The sequence below is a fragment of the Rhamphochromis sp. 'chilingali' genome, assembly GCF_963969265.1.
Source record: "Rhamphochromis sp. 'chilingali' genome assembly, chromosome: 2".
NCBI classification, from domain to species: domain Eukaryota; kingdom Metazoa; phylum Chordata; class Actinopteri; order Cichliformes; family Cichlidae; genus Rhamphochromis; species Rhamphochromis sp. 'chilingali'.
In genome coordinates, this window is record NC_137930.1 from 11333749 (window position 1) to 11352003 (window position 18255).

General features: G+C 38.6%; 2 protein-coding genes across 6 annotated transcripts in view; both read right to left on the bottom strand.

The window, feature by feature from the left end:
• hmgcs1 (3-hydroxy-3-methylglutaryl-CoA synthase 1 (soluble)) lies at nt 1-10326 on the bottom strand. The gene is made up of 10 exons (XM_080875018.1): nt 10176-10326; nt 7943-8391; nt 6677-6802; nt 6215-6379; nt 5307-5475; nt 4967-5137; nt 4055-4161; nt 3815-3940; nt 3129-3286; nt 1-838 (listed from the first exon to the last, which is right to left on the bottom strand). Exons 2-10 carry the CDS (start codon nt 8388-8390, stop codon nt 761-763), a joined length of 1548 nt encoding a protein of 515 aa, XP_080731144.1. The 5' UTR covers nt 8391; nt 10176-10326; the 3' UTR covers nt 1-760.
• A 1306-nt stretch (nt 10327-11632) lies between these two features.
• The window catches only part of ythdc2 (YTH domain containing 2), a 42902-nt gene continuing 36279 nt past the window's right edge, over nt 11633-18255 (bottom strand). For 4 of the 5 annotated variants that reach the window (XM_080875017.1, XM_080875016.1, XM_080875013.1 and 1 more), the window contains exons 29-31: nt 16376-16591; nt 16069-16254; nt 11633-12392 (exon numbers count right to left, since the gene is read on the bottom strand). In XM_080875017.1, the coding sequence (XP_080731143.1) occupies nt 12342-12392; nt 16069-16254; nt 16376-16591 (453 nt within the window). In that variant the 3' untranslated portion in view covers nt 11633-12341. The remainder of the gene's footprint in view (nt 12393-16068; nt 16255-16375; nt 16592-18255) is intronic. The other variant, XM_080875015.1, reaches the window with a different exon arrangement.

The window sequence follows — 18255 nt, forward strand, 5'->3', positions numbered from 1 at the left end:
TTTGATATTTTTGATTTATTTATCAGTGAAATGTTTAACACTATTAAACATTTTCTTACAATAACCCCTCAATAAATTGATTGGTGTCTCAACAAAATAAAACCAGGTATGTGTTACAAAGTATACAGTATGCTACAGTGCATATTTTCTTTTTTTTTCTTTTTACAGATTTACATTGGGTTTTAGATATTTGGCTCCCGGAATCAGAAGTTTAAATATAACGCACCATTTGCCTACTGGAAAAAGCTCCTCTTTATATAGCATCATTTTGCCTCTTGTGTTGAACTGTTCTGGTTTATGATGACCAAGTGACATTGTAAAGTCAGCACCTCCATCATATGCTGTGACAGCAGTACAATTTTAAATCATAAAAACAGGTGACACATACTCTTCGTTCTGTTTCATTAGAGGAAAACCTGAAGTCACATCATCACTGGTTGGCAGCTGTCAGAATCAATCATGCTATGTCTATGTCTGTTTATGGTTCTCCCAAATATAGCTGTTCATGAAATATAAAAGTTGAAATAAAGGATAACTAAAATAAAATATTGTGGTAACAGACTCTGCTCAGGTTTACTGTCCTGCAGTAACACATGAAGACAAGGGGACTCCAGCTGTTTGTAGTCCTCCACTAATGGAGATTTAATCATAATTTTGCACGGCACAGCACTTTCTGTTGCTATTCATCTGATCTCTATTGTCTCGCATAGTTTCCAAACTGCTGGAACTTAATAATTCTCCAAGTAAGTGCAGAGTACTTTCAGTTGCTGACGGCTCTTTCAGAGCCAGCCGTGGCTGCAGGCATACGAGGCATCTTCTTTACTGGACTTGGGATGTGCTGAAAGAAGAAAAAATAATCAACATCATGAAACAATTCATTACTGTCCATATATTGCATTTTGACAAGTTAGAGCCCTCTGATTATATGGGAGAAGCAATGCTGCATGTGCAGGGGGATTCTTTCGTAGATGGGGAAAAGGGCTTCAGTATCTTGTCTAGGTACACCAAGACATGCAGAGAGAGAATGCTGACAAGCTTTCTCTTCTGAATCACAGGTTCCTCCACATTTATGTTTTACATAAACCGTCATCCATCCAAGTGCCCAGGAACACTTTTCAGGAAGCCAAATGGTTCCTTCAGACCACTGCTTGTTTGCATTTCCACTGAGAAAAAGAACCATCTGACCAGTTTAAATCTGAGATGACAAGTGTGGTAGTGTGATAGAATGCCACCAGTGGAATTTCTTTCCCATTCCACAGTACTCTCTTAGTTGTATTAAAACAAAGTGGAAGTGATTAGGAATGACAGCCACCAAGCGGTACGCCGTGTAAAAATCTGAGGATGCTGAGGTGCAGAGTTTGCAACATTCTGCAGAATCAACACCTCCAAACTTCCTGTGGAAATTAGCTCAAGGACAATGTGCAAAGAGCTTCGTGGAACGCATATCCCTGGATGAAAACTTATCCAACCCTTTCACCACCAAGTGCAATGCAAAGCAGATCATTTGTTAGAGCAGCTGAGACATGTTCTCTCCAGTTACAAATCACGACTCTCTGTTTGGCAATTCAATGGACAAGTCTGGGTTTGGCTGTTGCCAAAAGAACTTTTAATGTATTGGGGATTATGGTGTGGGGTTGTTTTTCAGGAAGGGCTCAGCTCCTTAGTTCTAATGAGAGGAACTCTTAATGATTCAGCATCCAAGACATTTTGGACAATTTGATGCTCCCAACTTTTAGAGACCAGTTTGGGGAGCCCCTCTTCCTGTTCCGACATGACTGCACACCAGTGTACAAAGCCATGTCCATAAAGACATGGATGAGGGAATTTGGTGTCAAAGAACTTGACTGAGTCCTGATCTCAAACCTATAGAACACCTTTGGGACGAATTAAAGAGGTGACCATGAGCCAGGCCTTCTCACCCAACAGCAATGTCTGACCTCAAGAATGCAATTCTGGAAAGGGAAGTGTCTAATGGAGGCTCCTGCCACAAATAGTGGACTGACATTACATTAAACTAGATGGATTAAGGAAGGGATGTCATTTAAATTCATATGCATGTGAAGGCAGACAAACAAATGCCTTTGGCAATATAGCGTATAGGAATGTGCATGACTAGACAACTACAGGAGTAATCGTCACTACTGTCACTAGTTGGTACCAGATGTACTAGTTGTTTAATGTAATTGTTTTCAATTGATGCCAAATATCAGTAAATTGCTGTCTTCTAAATGCTATCTACCACCAGGTGGAGCTGCTGCTCTGAGATTGTTGTTGACAAACCCCATAAATCTCTTAATCTCACCTGATCTTTTTGTTGACAAGCTTATTGTGTGCTTTGTAAAGCATTCACACTACTGAGTTCCTGTTTCTCTTTATTCTTTACTATTCTTCTTCTTCTAGTTGTTAGTTCTTTTTCTAAATGTAAAAGAATGAGATTGCTGATACCAGCTGTGGAAACGAGCTGTCTCTGCAAGGTGGATGGGCTTTCCCTTAGAACAGGCTGAGGAGTTCAGTCATTCAGGAAAGGTTTAGAGCACAGCAGCTACAAAAGAAGACAGTTGAGGTGGTCGCCTCCTGAATAAAGTGTTGCAACACCAGCTGGGCTTGTCATACTGAGGAGGAAGGCTCAGCCTCAGAACACGTTGGAGAGATGACATCTACCGACTGGCCTGGGAATGCTACAGTGTTCCCCCAGATAAGCTGGAAGAGGTGGTTCTCTGTTTAGCCTGCAGCCCCCACAACCCGAATATAACTAAATTATATAAAATAGCTGGGTGATTTCATCCATTCATCCATCCACGCTCTTCCACTTATCCATATCAGAGTCGTAGGGAGGTTGGAGCCTATTCCAGCTACCATAGGGCAAGAGGTTGGGTACACCCCGGATGGATCGCCAGGGATGACAGACATTCGTACTCGCATTCACACCTATGGCCAATTTAGATTCACCAATTAAAGGTTTTATACTCTTACTAAGCATGTGGACTCTTACATGCCCACCATGTCATTTGTTTCTATAAGGGACTGCTCATATAGTCATTTACAGATTAAAAAAAAAATACTGTTACAGAATTCATTTTGTCTATATGAAAGATAGAAAACTGCCCAAATATTTATTCCTCCTGTACCTCTGTGGCACTGCTTGAGCGAACCCGTTCTGATTCTGCTGGCAGGTCATCATCCAGAGGTCTGCGGGCATATTCCCTGCGGTGTTTGTCATCCACTCGCGTCAAGTACCATGTACCTGGGAACAGATCCTCAACAGAGCCTTGTGGGACATAGTTGGCTGTATGGAAGAAAAAAAAAAAGTGATCAGTGTAAACAAGCCATTATTCCAAATACCAGTCTAGTTGTGTGTGTGAATAACTCAGTGAGCGTTTTAGCCAAACCAGCCTATTTTACTGAGGCAAGACTCTGACAAGTTAAAGACTTTCCATTGAAGTACTCTTCAGATGTGTGAATTTGAAAGCAAAGTCAGGGTACACTGTCTTACATTTACCTGGGGTGTGAATCTTCTATTTTTGTTTTTGACTTAAATCAGTCAATCAAGATTTGTTAATCATGTTTCTTTGTGCAGAATAATATATAAATAACCAAGTAACATTTTATATTAGGGCACAGCAAAAGCCGTTGTGAAGCTCTTTAATTATATTAGAACAAGAATCACATACTTGTCATTACTGTAAACATCACAATTAACATTTTCTATTTGTGCTTACATGAACGCTATTTTGTGCGTTTGTGACAGCTCTTAGTGTCCTTGCTGTCAGAAATATGGAAAAATAATAACCAAGCAACAAAAGCGAGGTCATACCCAAGTGGTGTGTGTCTTCTCGCAGCTTCATATTCTCAGAGAAAAGAGCTGGCGAAACTTTCTTCCTCGAGTCCAGTCTTGTCTTCAGGTCGCTTAGGCTCAATACAAGTTTGTCCAGACTAGATCCTGACACAGACAACCAACCAGAAATGAACTACAGTTTCTTTCTACTGTTTTTAATGGCAAAAGTTTGCAATTTTACTTATGTCACACAAGTCAATTGTAAAATATATGACTTACCAGGGATATGGTCCTGTGTCACTCTGAGAGAATACAGTGTAGCAGCAAATCCTGAACCATAGGAGAAAACTCCAATCCTTTGTCCTGCCATTTGTGATGGTGTGTGTCTACAACAGAGGCAACAAATATATATATATATATATATATATATATATATATATATATATATATATATATACATATATATACATATATATATACATATATATATATATATTTTTTTTTTTTTTTTTTTAAATATACATACTGGATGAGTAAAACTAGTCCCAAATAAATAGTAATCTTAGCAGGACAAGCATTTCAAATCAAGGACAAGGATCCAAAGAGACTCTTGATGTTAGTGTTGTGGAATCAGTATGGATTCAGGACTTCTATGTGATCTGTTCAGCCTTTATTATTCAGGCAGTTGAGAAGTGAACTATAACATGGATTTTAAAAAAAAGAAAAAGAAAAGAAAAGAAAGGAAAATTGTGCGCTCACTCACACACACACACACACACACACACACACACACACACACACACACACACACACACACACACACACAAAGCCTAACACAAAATTTGGAGCACATCCCACAGAATTTTAATTATGCCTCAAGTCTGAGTGGATTTTGTCTTTTTTGCCTTGACTAGATAGTGCAGTGAAGAGCAGACAGGAAGGTGGGGAAAGACATGCAGCAAAGAGCTCAGACTGGAGTTGAACCCAGGACATTACTTTAAGACTTGCAGCATATGTTCATCTGCTCCAGCAGACAGCTAAACTATTGCACCCATGTGTTGCTGCCTTTAATTTATTTATTATAGGTTAATCCAGGCTTTGACTTCAACCTTCTTAAGCACGTGATTCAAACTAATGTTTGACCTCAGTGGACAAATAAATGCAAAAGGAAGAAAAGACAATGAGACATACTGTGCAATAAGTGATGCCAGGCAGCCATAGACAGAGGGGGTGTACATGTTTCCATTCTGGTTGGAGATTAGCAGGGATGCCTTGGTCTTCCTCTCAAACATATCTGTACTGGCCTTCATGAATGCCTTCTCCACATCCCGGTCAAAGTAGGTATCCTCTGGCTGTACATCTCTGCAACACACAATGAGTAAGAAAACTACTACAAGTGCTTTTCCCCCCTTTGTGTTTGTATAAAAGTACAAATGATGAAAATGTCTAAATATGTCCAAAACTAGCAATTACACTTGAGCTCACGACTTTAAAACAAACTATCTGGCCAGGTGCTTTACTTTGAGAGTACCTGAAGGCTTCGAGGCCTGTGAAGGGTCCGGTCTCAGTGTTTGGGCTGGGGTGGTTCAGAAAGTCATTCAGCATCAGTCTTGCCAATGACTTCTGTACCAGCTTGCAATAAGGAGAGTGGAAGACTAAAAAGCCAAAGTCCTCCAGGCTGAAGCTCTTATCTGAACCCTCTGTTAGAAAATATAATGATTAAAGACCATGTGAAAAAATTAATTTACTGAATGACACAATGGTTATCTTGTGTGTAGCTCAAGCAGTACTACCACACTAGGCTACATACGGCACAGGTGTAAATGACAGTTTGAAATGATAGATAAGAGTTTCACTCAAACCAACACTTCTCTTGAACATGTTTTTTCTACATACAACTCAAATCTTGTTGCACTTCTTCCTAGCTCAGCATAAATTCCTGCTAGTTTTTAGGGCTTGATTTAGATTCTTTGTGACTTCAGTTCAAAATCAAAACACATTGTTCAATAAAAAGAAAGGGGCAGCTAAGAGCTTTTGGCTCATACTCCAATTTACAGACCCCATACCACAGAGCAGTTTATACCAAACCGCTGACCTTGAGAGAAAACCAAAGAAGTAATTTTTCTGGCCAAGGTGTGTGTGTGTACTGGTTTTTCCTATTTGGGGGGGTCCAAAATACGAAATTTACTATTCTTTGGGACCAACAGGCCTGATGGGGACCAAAATCCATGTCCCCATGAGTTTGAAGACTCAAAATGTGGTTTTAGTGTCATGGTTACAATTGCGTTATGGTTAAGGTTTAGGGTAAGGATTAGGCATTCATTTTTGATGGTTAGGGTTAGGGTTAGGGTAAGCGGCTAGGGAAAGCATAATGTCAATGAGATGTCCTCACGAGGATAGCAAACCAGACATGTGTGTGTCTTTCTATATACTACCAACCTCGTTGCCACTGTGCATGGATTTTGTTGCGGTACACAGAGTAGCAGCGGTCCAAGGCACTCAGGTAGCACTGTATCGACAGCTTGCCATCTACAACAGGATACTCTGACACCATGTCTGGCTTATAGAAGTCATATGCATGCTGCATGTGGGTTCCCCGTAGGCCTGTATATTAAAAACAACAACTTCAGTCATTCCCTCATTTTACCACAAATGTCAAAAGACATATGTTCAGACACATTTTGTGCGATGCTCATTTAAAACGTTGCACGACTGAGGTCATTTCTGGATACATTTTATCTACTAACAGATTTAACACAGTCCTACTGGTGTATCCATTACAAGTGCTTATATCATAACTCATCTGAGCAGAAAAACTTTTTTCCAAAAATGTATAATTTCTTTCTCAAAAGCTCTGTCTCAGAGACTGAGCATAAGAAACAAAGCTATCAATTAACTGACCTCGCTCAAAGGCCAGAGGAGCATTAGGCCCAATCAGGATGGCCACAGCACCAGCCCCCCCTGTAGGCCGGGCGCTTCCTGTGGCATAGACAGCAATGTCCCCTGCTACCACCAAAGCATAACGTCCTGCAGAGAAGAAACACAAGGAGCAGGAAATCACTAAGGCATTCTTTTTAGAAAAACAGAAGCTGCTTCAGGTACACTCAACACAGACTACACCAAAAAGACACACACATAAGATAAGATAAGATAACCTTTATTAGTCCCACACGTGGGAAATTTGTTTTGTCACAGCAGGAAGTGGACATTGCAAAAGTTATGAAGCAAAAATTAGAATACAATAAGAATAAATACAGTACACAACTGTACAGAATAGAATAAAATACTATATACAGTAGAATAAAATAGAATAAAATATACAATAAGATAAAAATAGAATACAAATGCTATATACAACTGAGTAAAAATACCTACATACCCCACATACTGCATATACAAGTCTATCTACTTAAGTTTTCATGCATAATATAATGTTTTAACTTTATTTAAACTTTATTTATACAGGTAATCCCGCTGAGACTTAGTGTCTCATTTACAAGAGAGATATGTTTGAGTCAGCATGTCACTAAACACTGGTGAAGAGATTTAAAAAAAAAGCCACTGTGGCTTTTCAAAAAGCTTACATGTGTTATATTTTGGGCGCTATGACTGCACACAGAGTCGATTCTAGACCTTTGTTCTCAAGTTGAGAACCCAGAGCGTTCATTCAGCACTTTTGTCTAACAGTCACATGATCGCACGACGGACACATCTGAGGAAACTGTTCAATTCACCAAGCTTCTGATTGGTAGACGCCCTGCTCACTCACCTAAGCCACAGCTCACTAACACACAATGATTTGTGAAATATGAAGAACTTGTAACACTAATAAGTGAACATTCATGAAATTACATTGCTGCATGACTTGCTGGGTAATGCTGAGTAATTATGCTTAACTGAAAGACTTTTTTTAAGTGGACTGGGATGATAACTATAGCAGTGCAATGCACTTTGGAGACTACTTAAGTTATTAAACAAAAAATGGAAACCACTCTGGAGCTCCAGCATCTCAAATGTTTACATTTTGTGGATTTCTTTGGTTTATCTAATTGTAAAATTTTACCTTTTGGGGTTTAGAGAGGTCAGCTTTGACTGGAAAACATGAGATATTTCTGGTAATTTTTGATATAAACAAAAGCAGCTTAACATTAACAAAAGCTTACTCACCATCCCATGAGCTGGATTCCACCCAGTTGACAGCGTTGAAGAGTGCAGCTGTACCACCATAGCAAGCATTTGTGGTGTCAATTCCCTCCACATCTGTATTGCCAGAGTTCTCAAATAGCTGCATGAGGGCTGTCTTGACAGACTTGGACTTGTCAATGATGGTTTCAGTACCAACTTCCAGTCGACCAATGCTGTTGTAGGATAGAGCATTCTTCTCCATCAACCTCTGGACCACAGTCAGGCAGAGAGAATTTATATCCTCACGGTCTGAACAAAAGCCCATGCGAGCTTGGCCCAAGCCCACGGTGTATTTACCAGCGGGCACACCATCAAACTCCTCCAACTCAGTCTGGTCCACATATTGGGATGGGAAGTACAGTTCTAAGGCAATGATACCCACATCTTTAGGCCATGGTCCCAGGTAACTAACTGGGGCTGAGCCAGGCATCCTGAACAAATTAGGGGACAAGAAGGGGTTTTATATTAAACATTATATTAATAACACACAGATAACACATAAAAACAGATATGCTCTTAGTTTCCAAGCACACCAGTTTTAAAAATGTCAATAAACAGGGTGGATGGATACATACAGGAGTTAATTTATACTGATAATTTGTTAAACAAAATAAGGATTTGATCATATATGTTAAGTAGCTATATGCAGCAGTTCCAGTATCTACATCTGTGAGTATGCAGTTTTGGATTCACTCTCTGATGGTGAAATCTGAATCACTCTAACACAAGTTAAATCAGTAGGTTAGTAAATGGCACAATTTTAATGTTTTTATAGAAAATATGGAAAAATCCATATGTTAAGTATCACCATTCAGCCTTAAAATACTGGCATATGACCAGCCCCATTGACAGGTAAGTACTTGGTTATATCTCATTCAAATCAGTTTTATTTATATAGCACCAAATTACAGCAACATTTACCTCAACAGGCTTCAGACTAAAATACCCTACACTAACAGATGCTGATGATGAAAAGGGATAAAATTGGTTGTATAAGGGTTGAAAATGTACAGCCAAAATAAACTAATATAACAATATTACTTATGCACAGGCATCAGCACCGAAACCTTTACAGCTGCATAATTATGGGGGTACATTTTATTTAATTACAACAACGTCGCAGAGCACGAGTCATTACAGGCTAATAATCATAAACAATAAAATCCAACTCTCAAACTGTATGCTAGTTTGAGACTTATTAGAAAGTATTTAGAAAGCACAAAAAGTAATACTAGAAAAGAACAGTGTACTGATATTAGTCTATTTACTGATGATCTCTTTACCAATAATCTGACAGATAACGTTAGCCGACTTGCTGCGATTACGGGTGGCATTGCTAGCAACCACGTTAGCTAAGAGAACAGCAAATGTGATATACTTGCTACAGCTGTACTGATTCTATGACCTTCTTTCTTTCCTTGACCTTTACATAAATATCATCAAATATTGACATATACTGTCACTCCACATGCATATTAAGCCGGTAAGATTAGCTAGTCAAAAGGTCGGCCCAGCAGATTTTCAGAACCAAATCTTAAATCTTAGCTTAAAGTGGAGGACACGTTTCTGGAGCTGCCCATAACTATATATTTGCTTTCATACCATTCAGAATACGTACCTAAACGGCTACATAGAACTAGACGGGGACCAGATAAGTACAGTGGGCAACAAAATTGGGTGAAAGGGCAACGGCAACTGGATTTCCTGGAACTTAAGCAGTGCATGCCTGGGAGCCAAAGTATAGTCTACCACACTGAGTTAACGGGACACTTGCGTATGAAAATATGTTGTTTTCATTAAAAAAAAAAATGAAATTAAAAAAAATTAAAAAGTAACTAGTTTGATGACATTCTTATGCAGGGCACATACTTTGATAGATCACAGTACGGACTACAAGCGTTTCTTCGGACAGTTTGCTAGTCGGAAGAATACAGCTGACGGACCAACTGAGGTGTATATATTTATATATGCACTCACTGTCATAAACCTGTACTAAAGGGTCTGACTCGCCATGTCTGTGTCTTCAGTGTTAACATTCTTACATTAACTAAAACATCTATTTATATGTGTGTGTGTGTGTGTGTGTGTGCTCACACAAGAACGATTCTTTATTCTCATGTGAAAATCAGATTAACAGCAACGCACAATAAATTTCTCTTGTGTTTTCTTCATAACTGAACATGTGTAGCTGCAGGATATTCGTAGCGATTCTCACCTGTATGTAGTCAACTTCAGCGATGAAGGTTATTCTCTTCGGCGTTTCTTATATCCAGCTCAGCAACCTCCAGTAGTCAAGTAGAGGTGTATTTATATCAGACAGTGACGAGGCAGCGTAACTTCAGTACTACAGCACCTGGCTTCCTGTCCAATCACAGCTCACAGGCACGATGCGGCGCTACGAACCCCCTGAAAGCTTCCAACCAATCGGAGAATACCAATCACAACCACGCATCACGGCCGTATTTGCTGTCCAATAGTATGACATGCATGATGTCTGGTGAGAAAGAAAGAGCCAATCAGGTTGCACAAATAATTCCTGGCGCGGTAGTGTGTAGCACTTGTAGTACAGAGCACCATGGTTATGAAAAATTGTAGCGGTCATAATTTCTGGTGAGTATCAATAGTTGCCAGGTGTTTTATACTGCAAAAACAATGTGAATTACAATAACATTATATACACATTACTTGTGCTAAAACTATATTAATCACTAATCAATAGGCTTCTAGACTACCTTTATATATTTTAACCTCCTAAGACGCGAACTCTTCCACGGCATACATTTTTAATTACTCTTTGATATTTGGGCTGATTGGGACCTTATGAATGTAAAAACAAAGAATTACCAGATTTATTTTTTAACCAAATTTTTGTTTATAAGAAAAATGAGAGCCACATATGAGGATATTCGTTTAAAATTTTGATAGTATAATGTCCTCGTAATTAGATATAAGGCCCCTGTAGAGCAAAATTGAGTATTTTGGTCTAAATAACCCAAAATATGATGTCCACATATGTGGATGCCAGGTCCTAGGAGGTTAATGATGACAGGAAAATAATCAAAAGATGAAAGATAAAAGTAACCCCCTAATTGCAGAATTGACTAGAGTTAGTGGTCTGTACAAGTCATATGCGTTTTACATGCATATATACATGGAGATGTGTATAATTATATGATGAAATAATCTTCCAAGCAACATTTTAACACTGCAGCTAAGCCATAACGTGCTTAATAGCTATATGTTAAATCTGCTTGCCAACTACAGGTTTCCAAATGATAACCAGAGTGACTGTTATTTACTTTATTTTACCATTTTTCTGTGAAAAAACGAATAAACAAGCAAAATTAATTCGGTAAAAACACCACCACTTTAAGACGAGAATGAACACCATTACACTTCAATTGTGAATCTGGGTTGTATTATTATTCCAAAGCATAAAGATTTAGAAAAAAAAAACAAAACTTCAAAATTATAGGTTATAAGGTAAATAACAGGTCAATACTACTGAGTCAGCAACCCCACTAAGAGTTGCTTAGTAGAGAGGAACAATTAAATGTAGTCTCTATCAAGAGCTACACAATGAATAAAAATGCATCAGCAAAAATCATGGGACAGATTAGGTATAAAATAGATTGATAAGAAGAGCACAAAATGTGGCAGGAGAAACCTGTGTGTGTGTGTGTGTGTGTGTGTGTGTGTGTGTGTGTGTGTGTGTGTGTGTGTGTGTGTGTGTGTGTACATATATATTCCTTTAACAAAAGAGAACGTACTGATTTTGCTGATGGGTTAAAGACCTGATGATACCAAGCATGAGGCACTACAGCAAGTTGGCAACAAGAAATAATCACTGTTTATTTGCTATAAATGGGACACAGTGTAAACATTTGACCCTGTCAAAACTCTGTAATTCAAACTAACTGAACATCACAATTTCACAATAAAATGTATGATGAAAACAGTAACGTACATACATATTACAAACATAGTACAAGCATTTTTCTTTCATTCATTTTCTTGTCAGACATTTAAAAACCCTGTTTAGTAAGTTTTTTAAAGCATCAGATATTTTATTCTGAACAAACAGTTCATTAACACAACACTGTACCCTTTTGAATACATTCTAAAACTGAACTTGTGTATTAACAAGGGAAAAAAAATTACAATTAGTCAGCCCTTCTTCCATGCTCCTGCTACGTAGCCTTAGCTAGTAGAACAGTGTACCACTGAAGGTAAAACAGAAATAATGCGTGTAATAAGTAAAAGATTTAATTTATGCAGATATAACAACAGGTATGAGGAGATATAAAAACAAAACTTAATGAGTGTGGAGTATGGAGAGAGGTTTTTGGCTGCTACCTCTCATTTAACTTGACTCCCAGAATTAATTCTCCCATAACAACAGCAGCTGGCTTCCAGCTTGTGGCTCCAATTCCTACATTAGAAAAAAAAATGGCAGAAAAGTTCAAAACAAATCAAATGCATAATCAAATTATTATATATTTATGAAAAATGTGTCTAATAATAACAATAATTAAAAAAAGGATCAGCTTTCAGTCCCAGTTTGTAACAATATGTATAGCAGAACATTTTAATCTTTTGTGTGAGGTTATTAAAATGTATTTTGATTGTTGCCTGGTTGAGGAATATACCTTACACCAGTGATTTTTAACCATCGGTGAGCCATGCCTTGAGGGGCGCAAAACACCTTTTTTGTTTTACACCTGTGGGCCGTGGGACATCATTAGTTATTAATTGAAGACACCAGGGACTACTGTTATCCATGAAAATCTCAGTTACAATACAGCTTCTCCCGGCTTGGTGAGAGTTGTTTAATCAGCCTCAATAAGCAAGCAGAAGAAGACACCCTGCCTGCCGTCAGCAAAATATATGGAGTAGTTCTTAAAATGCAAAAATGAAGATAAAAGTGACAACCCCCCCCCCCGCAAAAATTTTGTGCAAGTACAACCCTGACTTCCTGAATATGGGTTTGTGAACGGAAAAGAAAAGAAGCAGACCCAAGAGCCCAATGTGTGGAGTGTGGACTAATGCTATCCAACGAAGCACTAAAGCCTTTGAAATTAAAACGGCATCTCGAAACCAAACATCCCACACTCGCAAGAAAACCAGCGGAATATTTCAAGGGAAAAGAAAAATGGACAACAGATGCAGGAACTGTCTATTGTGTCACTGACTGGTAACTCTAAATGTGCTTTAAAATCTAGCTACCTTGTATCCAGACTTGTGTCACAGAGTAAAAAGTCTTTCACTATAGTGGAAGAGTTGATTTTGCCTGCCCCTGTACATATGTTTCATGAAATGATCGGAGAGGCTGCTGCAAAAAAGGTACTGACCATCCTACTCTCAAACAACACTGCAAGCCACCATATCATGGACATGGCCTTAGACATACAGCATCAGCTTCTAGAAAGAATAAAAAGTAGTTCACTGATGTCACGAATGGTGCATTATTGCTGGTTTCAGTTTGTTATCGCTGGGACAGCAGAAGACATGCTGTTTTGTGGAGAGCTACCAACACGAGCCACGGCTCAGGAATGTTTCCGCTGCATTGACAACTACTTCACTGAGAACGATCTGAACTGGCAGAACTGTGTTGGGGTGTGCGCTAATGATGAAGCTTCAAAGACTGGCAGGCATCATTAGGCAGATCTTTGATTGTGCACCAGAAGCGAAATGGACCCACTGTTTTCTCTACTGTGAAATCCTTGTAGCAAAAAAGATGTCACTTGAGTTCCACGAGGTGATGGATGTAAACTATCAAATTCATTAAAAATAACTACAGATGTTTTACCAAGCTTTGTGAGGACATGGAAGCAGGTCAGGTCCAGCTGCTCTACCAGAGTGAGGTAAGCTGGCTTTCAAGAGGACTGGTCCTCAAGCATTTATTTGAACTGAGGAACGAGGTCTTCTCTTTTCTCACAGAGAAAGAAAATCTGCTCTTGCACATTATTAAGCCAAGCTTGCCTACCTCTGTGACATTTTTTCACTGCTGAACCAGCTGAACATCTCACTTCAAGGGAGAAACAGCAACATGTTTTTTGTTGCAGACAAAGTTGAAGCTTTCAAGGGGAAAATTGCTTTATTGACTAAGAGGGCCCAGGAAAAGAGGATGGACATGTTTTCACTTTTATCTCTCATCTTGGAAAACTCCCCTCAAGTGAAGATCAGTGATTCTGTCTGTAACACCTTTCACAACTGACAGAGAAATTTGATGAATATTTCCTATTTTCTGCAGATCCCACTCAAAGTGATGTCGCTTTGCCCTCACATCTCTAATCCCATCTTCTGGAAGTTTCCACCGATAGCACTTTAAAGTTGCAGTGGGGCAAACTGGACCTGGGCTCCTTTTGGATTGCTGTCTCAAAGGATGTCTGGCACTGAGAGCTGTGAAATTCCTCCCATTCACAACTACATATCTGTGTGAATCCGGATTTTCCACTGTGACCACAACCAAGACCAAAGCCTGAAACAAACTCAGAGAGCGAGTCTTTCTCTCTGCCTTGTTGACAACAGTCTACAAAACTGTCAATAATAATATGCATAACAGTATTTCAAAAACTGCTCATCTACTGGGATTTCTCTAGGGTTTGCAGAGAATGGTCTGAAAAAGACAAAAAAAAATTTTTTTCCAGTATATCCAGTATCCATTTTTTCTGGGGAAGAAAGTTTTATAATAGGGTCAGGATTTGGGATAAATATGAAAGCACAGATTTATCATGGGCTTGGCTTGGCGCTTTGCCTTTTTTATTCCAACAACACTGTGGCCCGGTGCTGAAGGTCAAATTCATACGTTTGGTATTGGAAGTACTAACCTACTAACCTCAACCCCATCAAGAACTAGAATGAATATAATCCACCCACTGTTATCATCTTCAATGCCCTGTACCAACACAGAGCAGAGCAGCTACCTGAATGCTACTCCAACAGAGGTCGATTATCTTGTTAATAATTTTACCTCCTCACTACGTATGACTCTGGATACTGTAGCTCTGGTGAAAACATAAGGCCTCAAATAAGAAGTACCTGATTCTGTGGTATAATTCTCAAACACGTAGCCTAAAGCAGATGACTCGTAATCTGGAGAGGAAATGGCGTGTCACAAATTTAGAAGATCATCATTTAGCCTGGAGAAATAGTTTGTTGCTTTATAAAAAAAGCCCTCTGCAAAGCCAGAACATCTTACTATTCATCACTGATTGAAGAAAATTAGAACAACCCCAGATTTCTCTTCAGCACTGTAGCCAGGCTGACAAAGTCAGAGCTCTATTGAGCCAACCATCCCTTTAACGTTAACTAGTAATGACTTCATGAACTTCTTCACAAATAAAATTTTTATCATTAGAGAAAAAATTACCAATAATCATCTCACAGATGTAATATTATCTACAGCTACTTTTAGAAAACTGGCATGATTCTATCATGGAAATAACTGCATGGGATCAGGAACACTACCACAAATCACCATCTATAAATGCATTTCACCATGCCATCCACAAATCAAGTTCAAGTTCTCTGATACAAAGAAGAAGCCGGAGGCTATATGTAAATATGATACAAAAACGCCACCACCGTCTCTTTTAACCAACGTAAAATATTTGGTGCATCATAAAACTGTATATAGAAAGGACCACAACTGCTGAAAAGCTAAGATCCTCTATTAGACAAGAAGGGGACTAGAGTTCTCTCCCAAAAGATCTGCAAGTTTTAATGGGTGTTAAAAGAGGGGATAGCACACAGTAGGAAACATGGCTATGTCCCAAGTTTTCTGAGAAGTGTTGCTACCATCACCTTTTTCATCTTTAAAAGGGGATATTTGCTCAGTTTAAGCATTCGGTATGCTTTCTGTGTTTTTTGTGGATACAAAAATGGTTTAATGAGATCAGATTTTATTCACATTTTACACAACATTAAAACTCTTTGGAGTTTGTGTTTAGTTCTAATTTAGTGTTTGCAAATGATCCGTTTATTAACTGTTCACTGCATTCTCTGCTGGAGCAGTATGCCACTACCATTCGTGCTGGCAGTCACATTAACTGCTTGTACCAATATGTGAAAGAGCTTCTGTGCTGTGATGCACCCTGTATATGTACCTGCCCATCCCTGCTAATCTGGACCTTCTTGTTGTCATTCCATGGGTTGAGGATATGCTGGGTGCACTGGAAGGGAATATTTTCTTTGTGTATCCATTCTACACTGAAAGCCCCTCCTAGTTCCATGAGGCCCCAGTCATGACAGCTCTCCTCCTGACTGACGACAGACGTCATGCGAGCATAGCCCTGTGAAAAAGAAAACAAAAACACAAGTTTGGTCTTTCAAAACCGATTTTCTTTTTACTGTTGCAATTTCACAGTCAGCATCATGACTCTGGCACACATGATCATGCATACAGAGTGTCACCTGGAAGTGTCCAGAGCCCTGAACAGAGAAGATAAGGATGATGGCGCTATTCTCCAAAAAGGCCTTGGTGAGTTTGGTCTCATTACTTGGTGTAGTAGACCAGATGCCTTTTTGCTGAGAAATTTCCAAGTTCCTGATGTTGCTGCTTTTCATAATAAAGTATCGGACTAATGTCTGATGGCAGGCCAGCTGAGTGCACACAGGCTTCACAACCTGCTGCAAAAGTGGAGAGAGAAACATTAGCAAGCATTACCATCCAACCTCAATAACCCATCATTTAGTTAGTATGACTGTAACGTGCGCCAAGCTCACCTGTTTGTGTTTAAAAAAAACCCCAAAAGGAAGCAGACACTTAGAGACTCATTAGTTCATTTTGTTTGTGCTCTGTGTGTGTTTCCAAATCATATCAGATGCACTGTACTGAAAAATTATTTTAAAGTTGTTAACATACTGAACTGAGTTGAAATATTTGTTACTGGCAACACAAAAGAACCAGACTAAGATTGTCTAAGATATTAAATAAGATGAAAAACGAAAACATAGGAGTCTCAAATACATCTCAAATAAAAAAAATAAATACATACATACATACATAAATAAATAAATGATCCAAAAAGTAGCTATATTAATACTGAAACAAACAAGAAGGTAAAATATTCCCTCCAAACAAAACATACAGATTCTAAATGAGCAAATCAGTCCATGCATGATTACATTGATCAGCCCATGGAAAAGTCTATTAATGCTTATTGGACTGACAATTGTTGGTTGGAAAATTTTTACATATCACCCAACCTTAAAGGTTTCTGTCAGTTTATTACAGAGTATCTTGTAGTAATATTTAATAGAGATGCACGATACCACTTTTTTATGTCCGATACCGATACCGATATCATAAATTTGGATATCTGCCGATACCGATATGAATCCGATATAGTGTTTTTTAATCAACAAAACTGTTTTTTAAATATCTTGCTGCATTTTGTATAAGTTCATACTCAAGTTTAAAACAACAACTACACTAAAGCTATTCTGTTATACCTGTATGCAAAAAAAAAAATATTTCATAGTTCAGCAATACTGATCAATCTAATAAACTTAAACCTACACCATCCTCCCTATTCTGGTATTTTAAAGAGTACTTAGCATAAATATTAAGCAACCTAACTAATAGGGTTCCAACTCCCAGCAACAACAAAAATAAAAAAATAAAAAATAGGGAACCACCCCTCACGCTCCACCTCATGATGCTTAATCGACGTAATCAACCTTAATTTGATGCAGTGTGAAAAAAAATGCACAGAAATCAATTATTTTTCAAGAAATATTAAATAGATTCAACATCTTTCTTCAACAAAATTGCAGACTGCACAGATGGTACCTTCCCAAAGGGAAAAAGTACTATAGCTTACTAGGGTATATATATTAGACTTAATAGTTACTATATACAGTAATTGACTTCTATTCATTTTACATCAAATTAAAACTTTGGGTGTCAGATAATTATTTATTAAAAGCTAGACATTTTAAATGAGAATAAGAAAGAAAAGTATGTCTTTGTGCCCCCTTTTCCCTGTTAATGCCCTATCGGCCCCCCTGGCTAAACTTACCAGCCAGTTACCAGCGTCAGCTACGTAGAAAAAGATCCTCGAGTAGAAAGTAATATTAAATACATTCTAACAATAGCTGATCAAGCTTAAACGTGCTGCTGTTGTTCAGCCGCTGGTTTACTCTTTCTGGTGCAAAGTGGGCCAAAAACAAACTAGAGAGACGGACTCGCGACAGAAAAGCCGATCAGCTGATCGTTAAGCAGTTTCATGATTGAAGTAGCAGCAGGAGAGGCAGTCGCTCCATATATCGCTTGTTAAGCTTAACTTCTC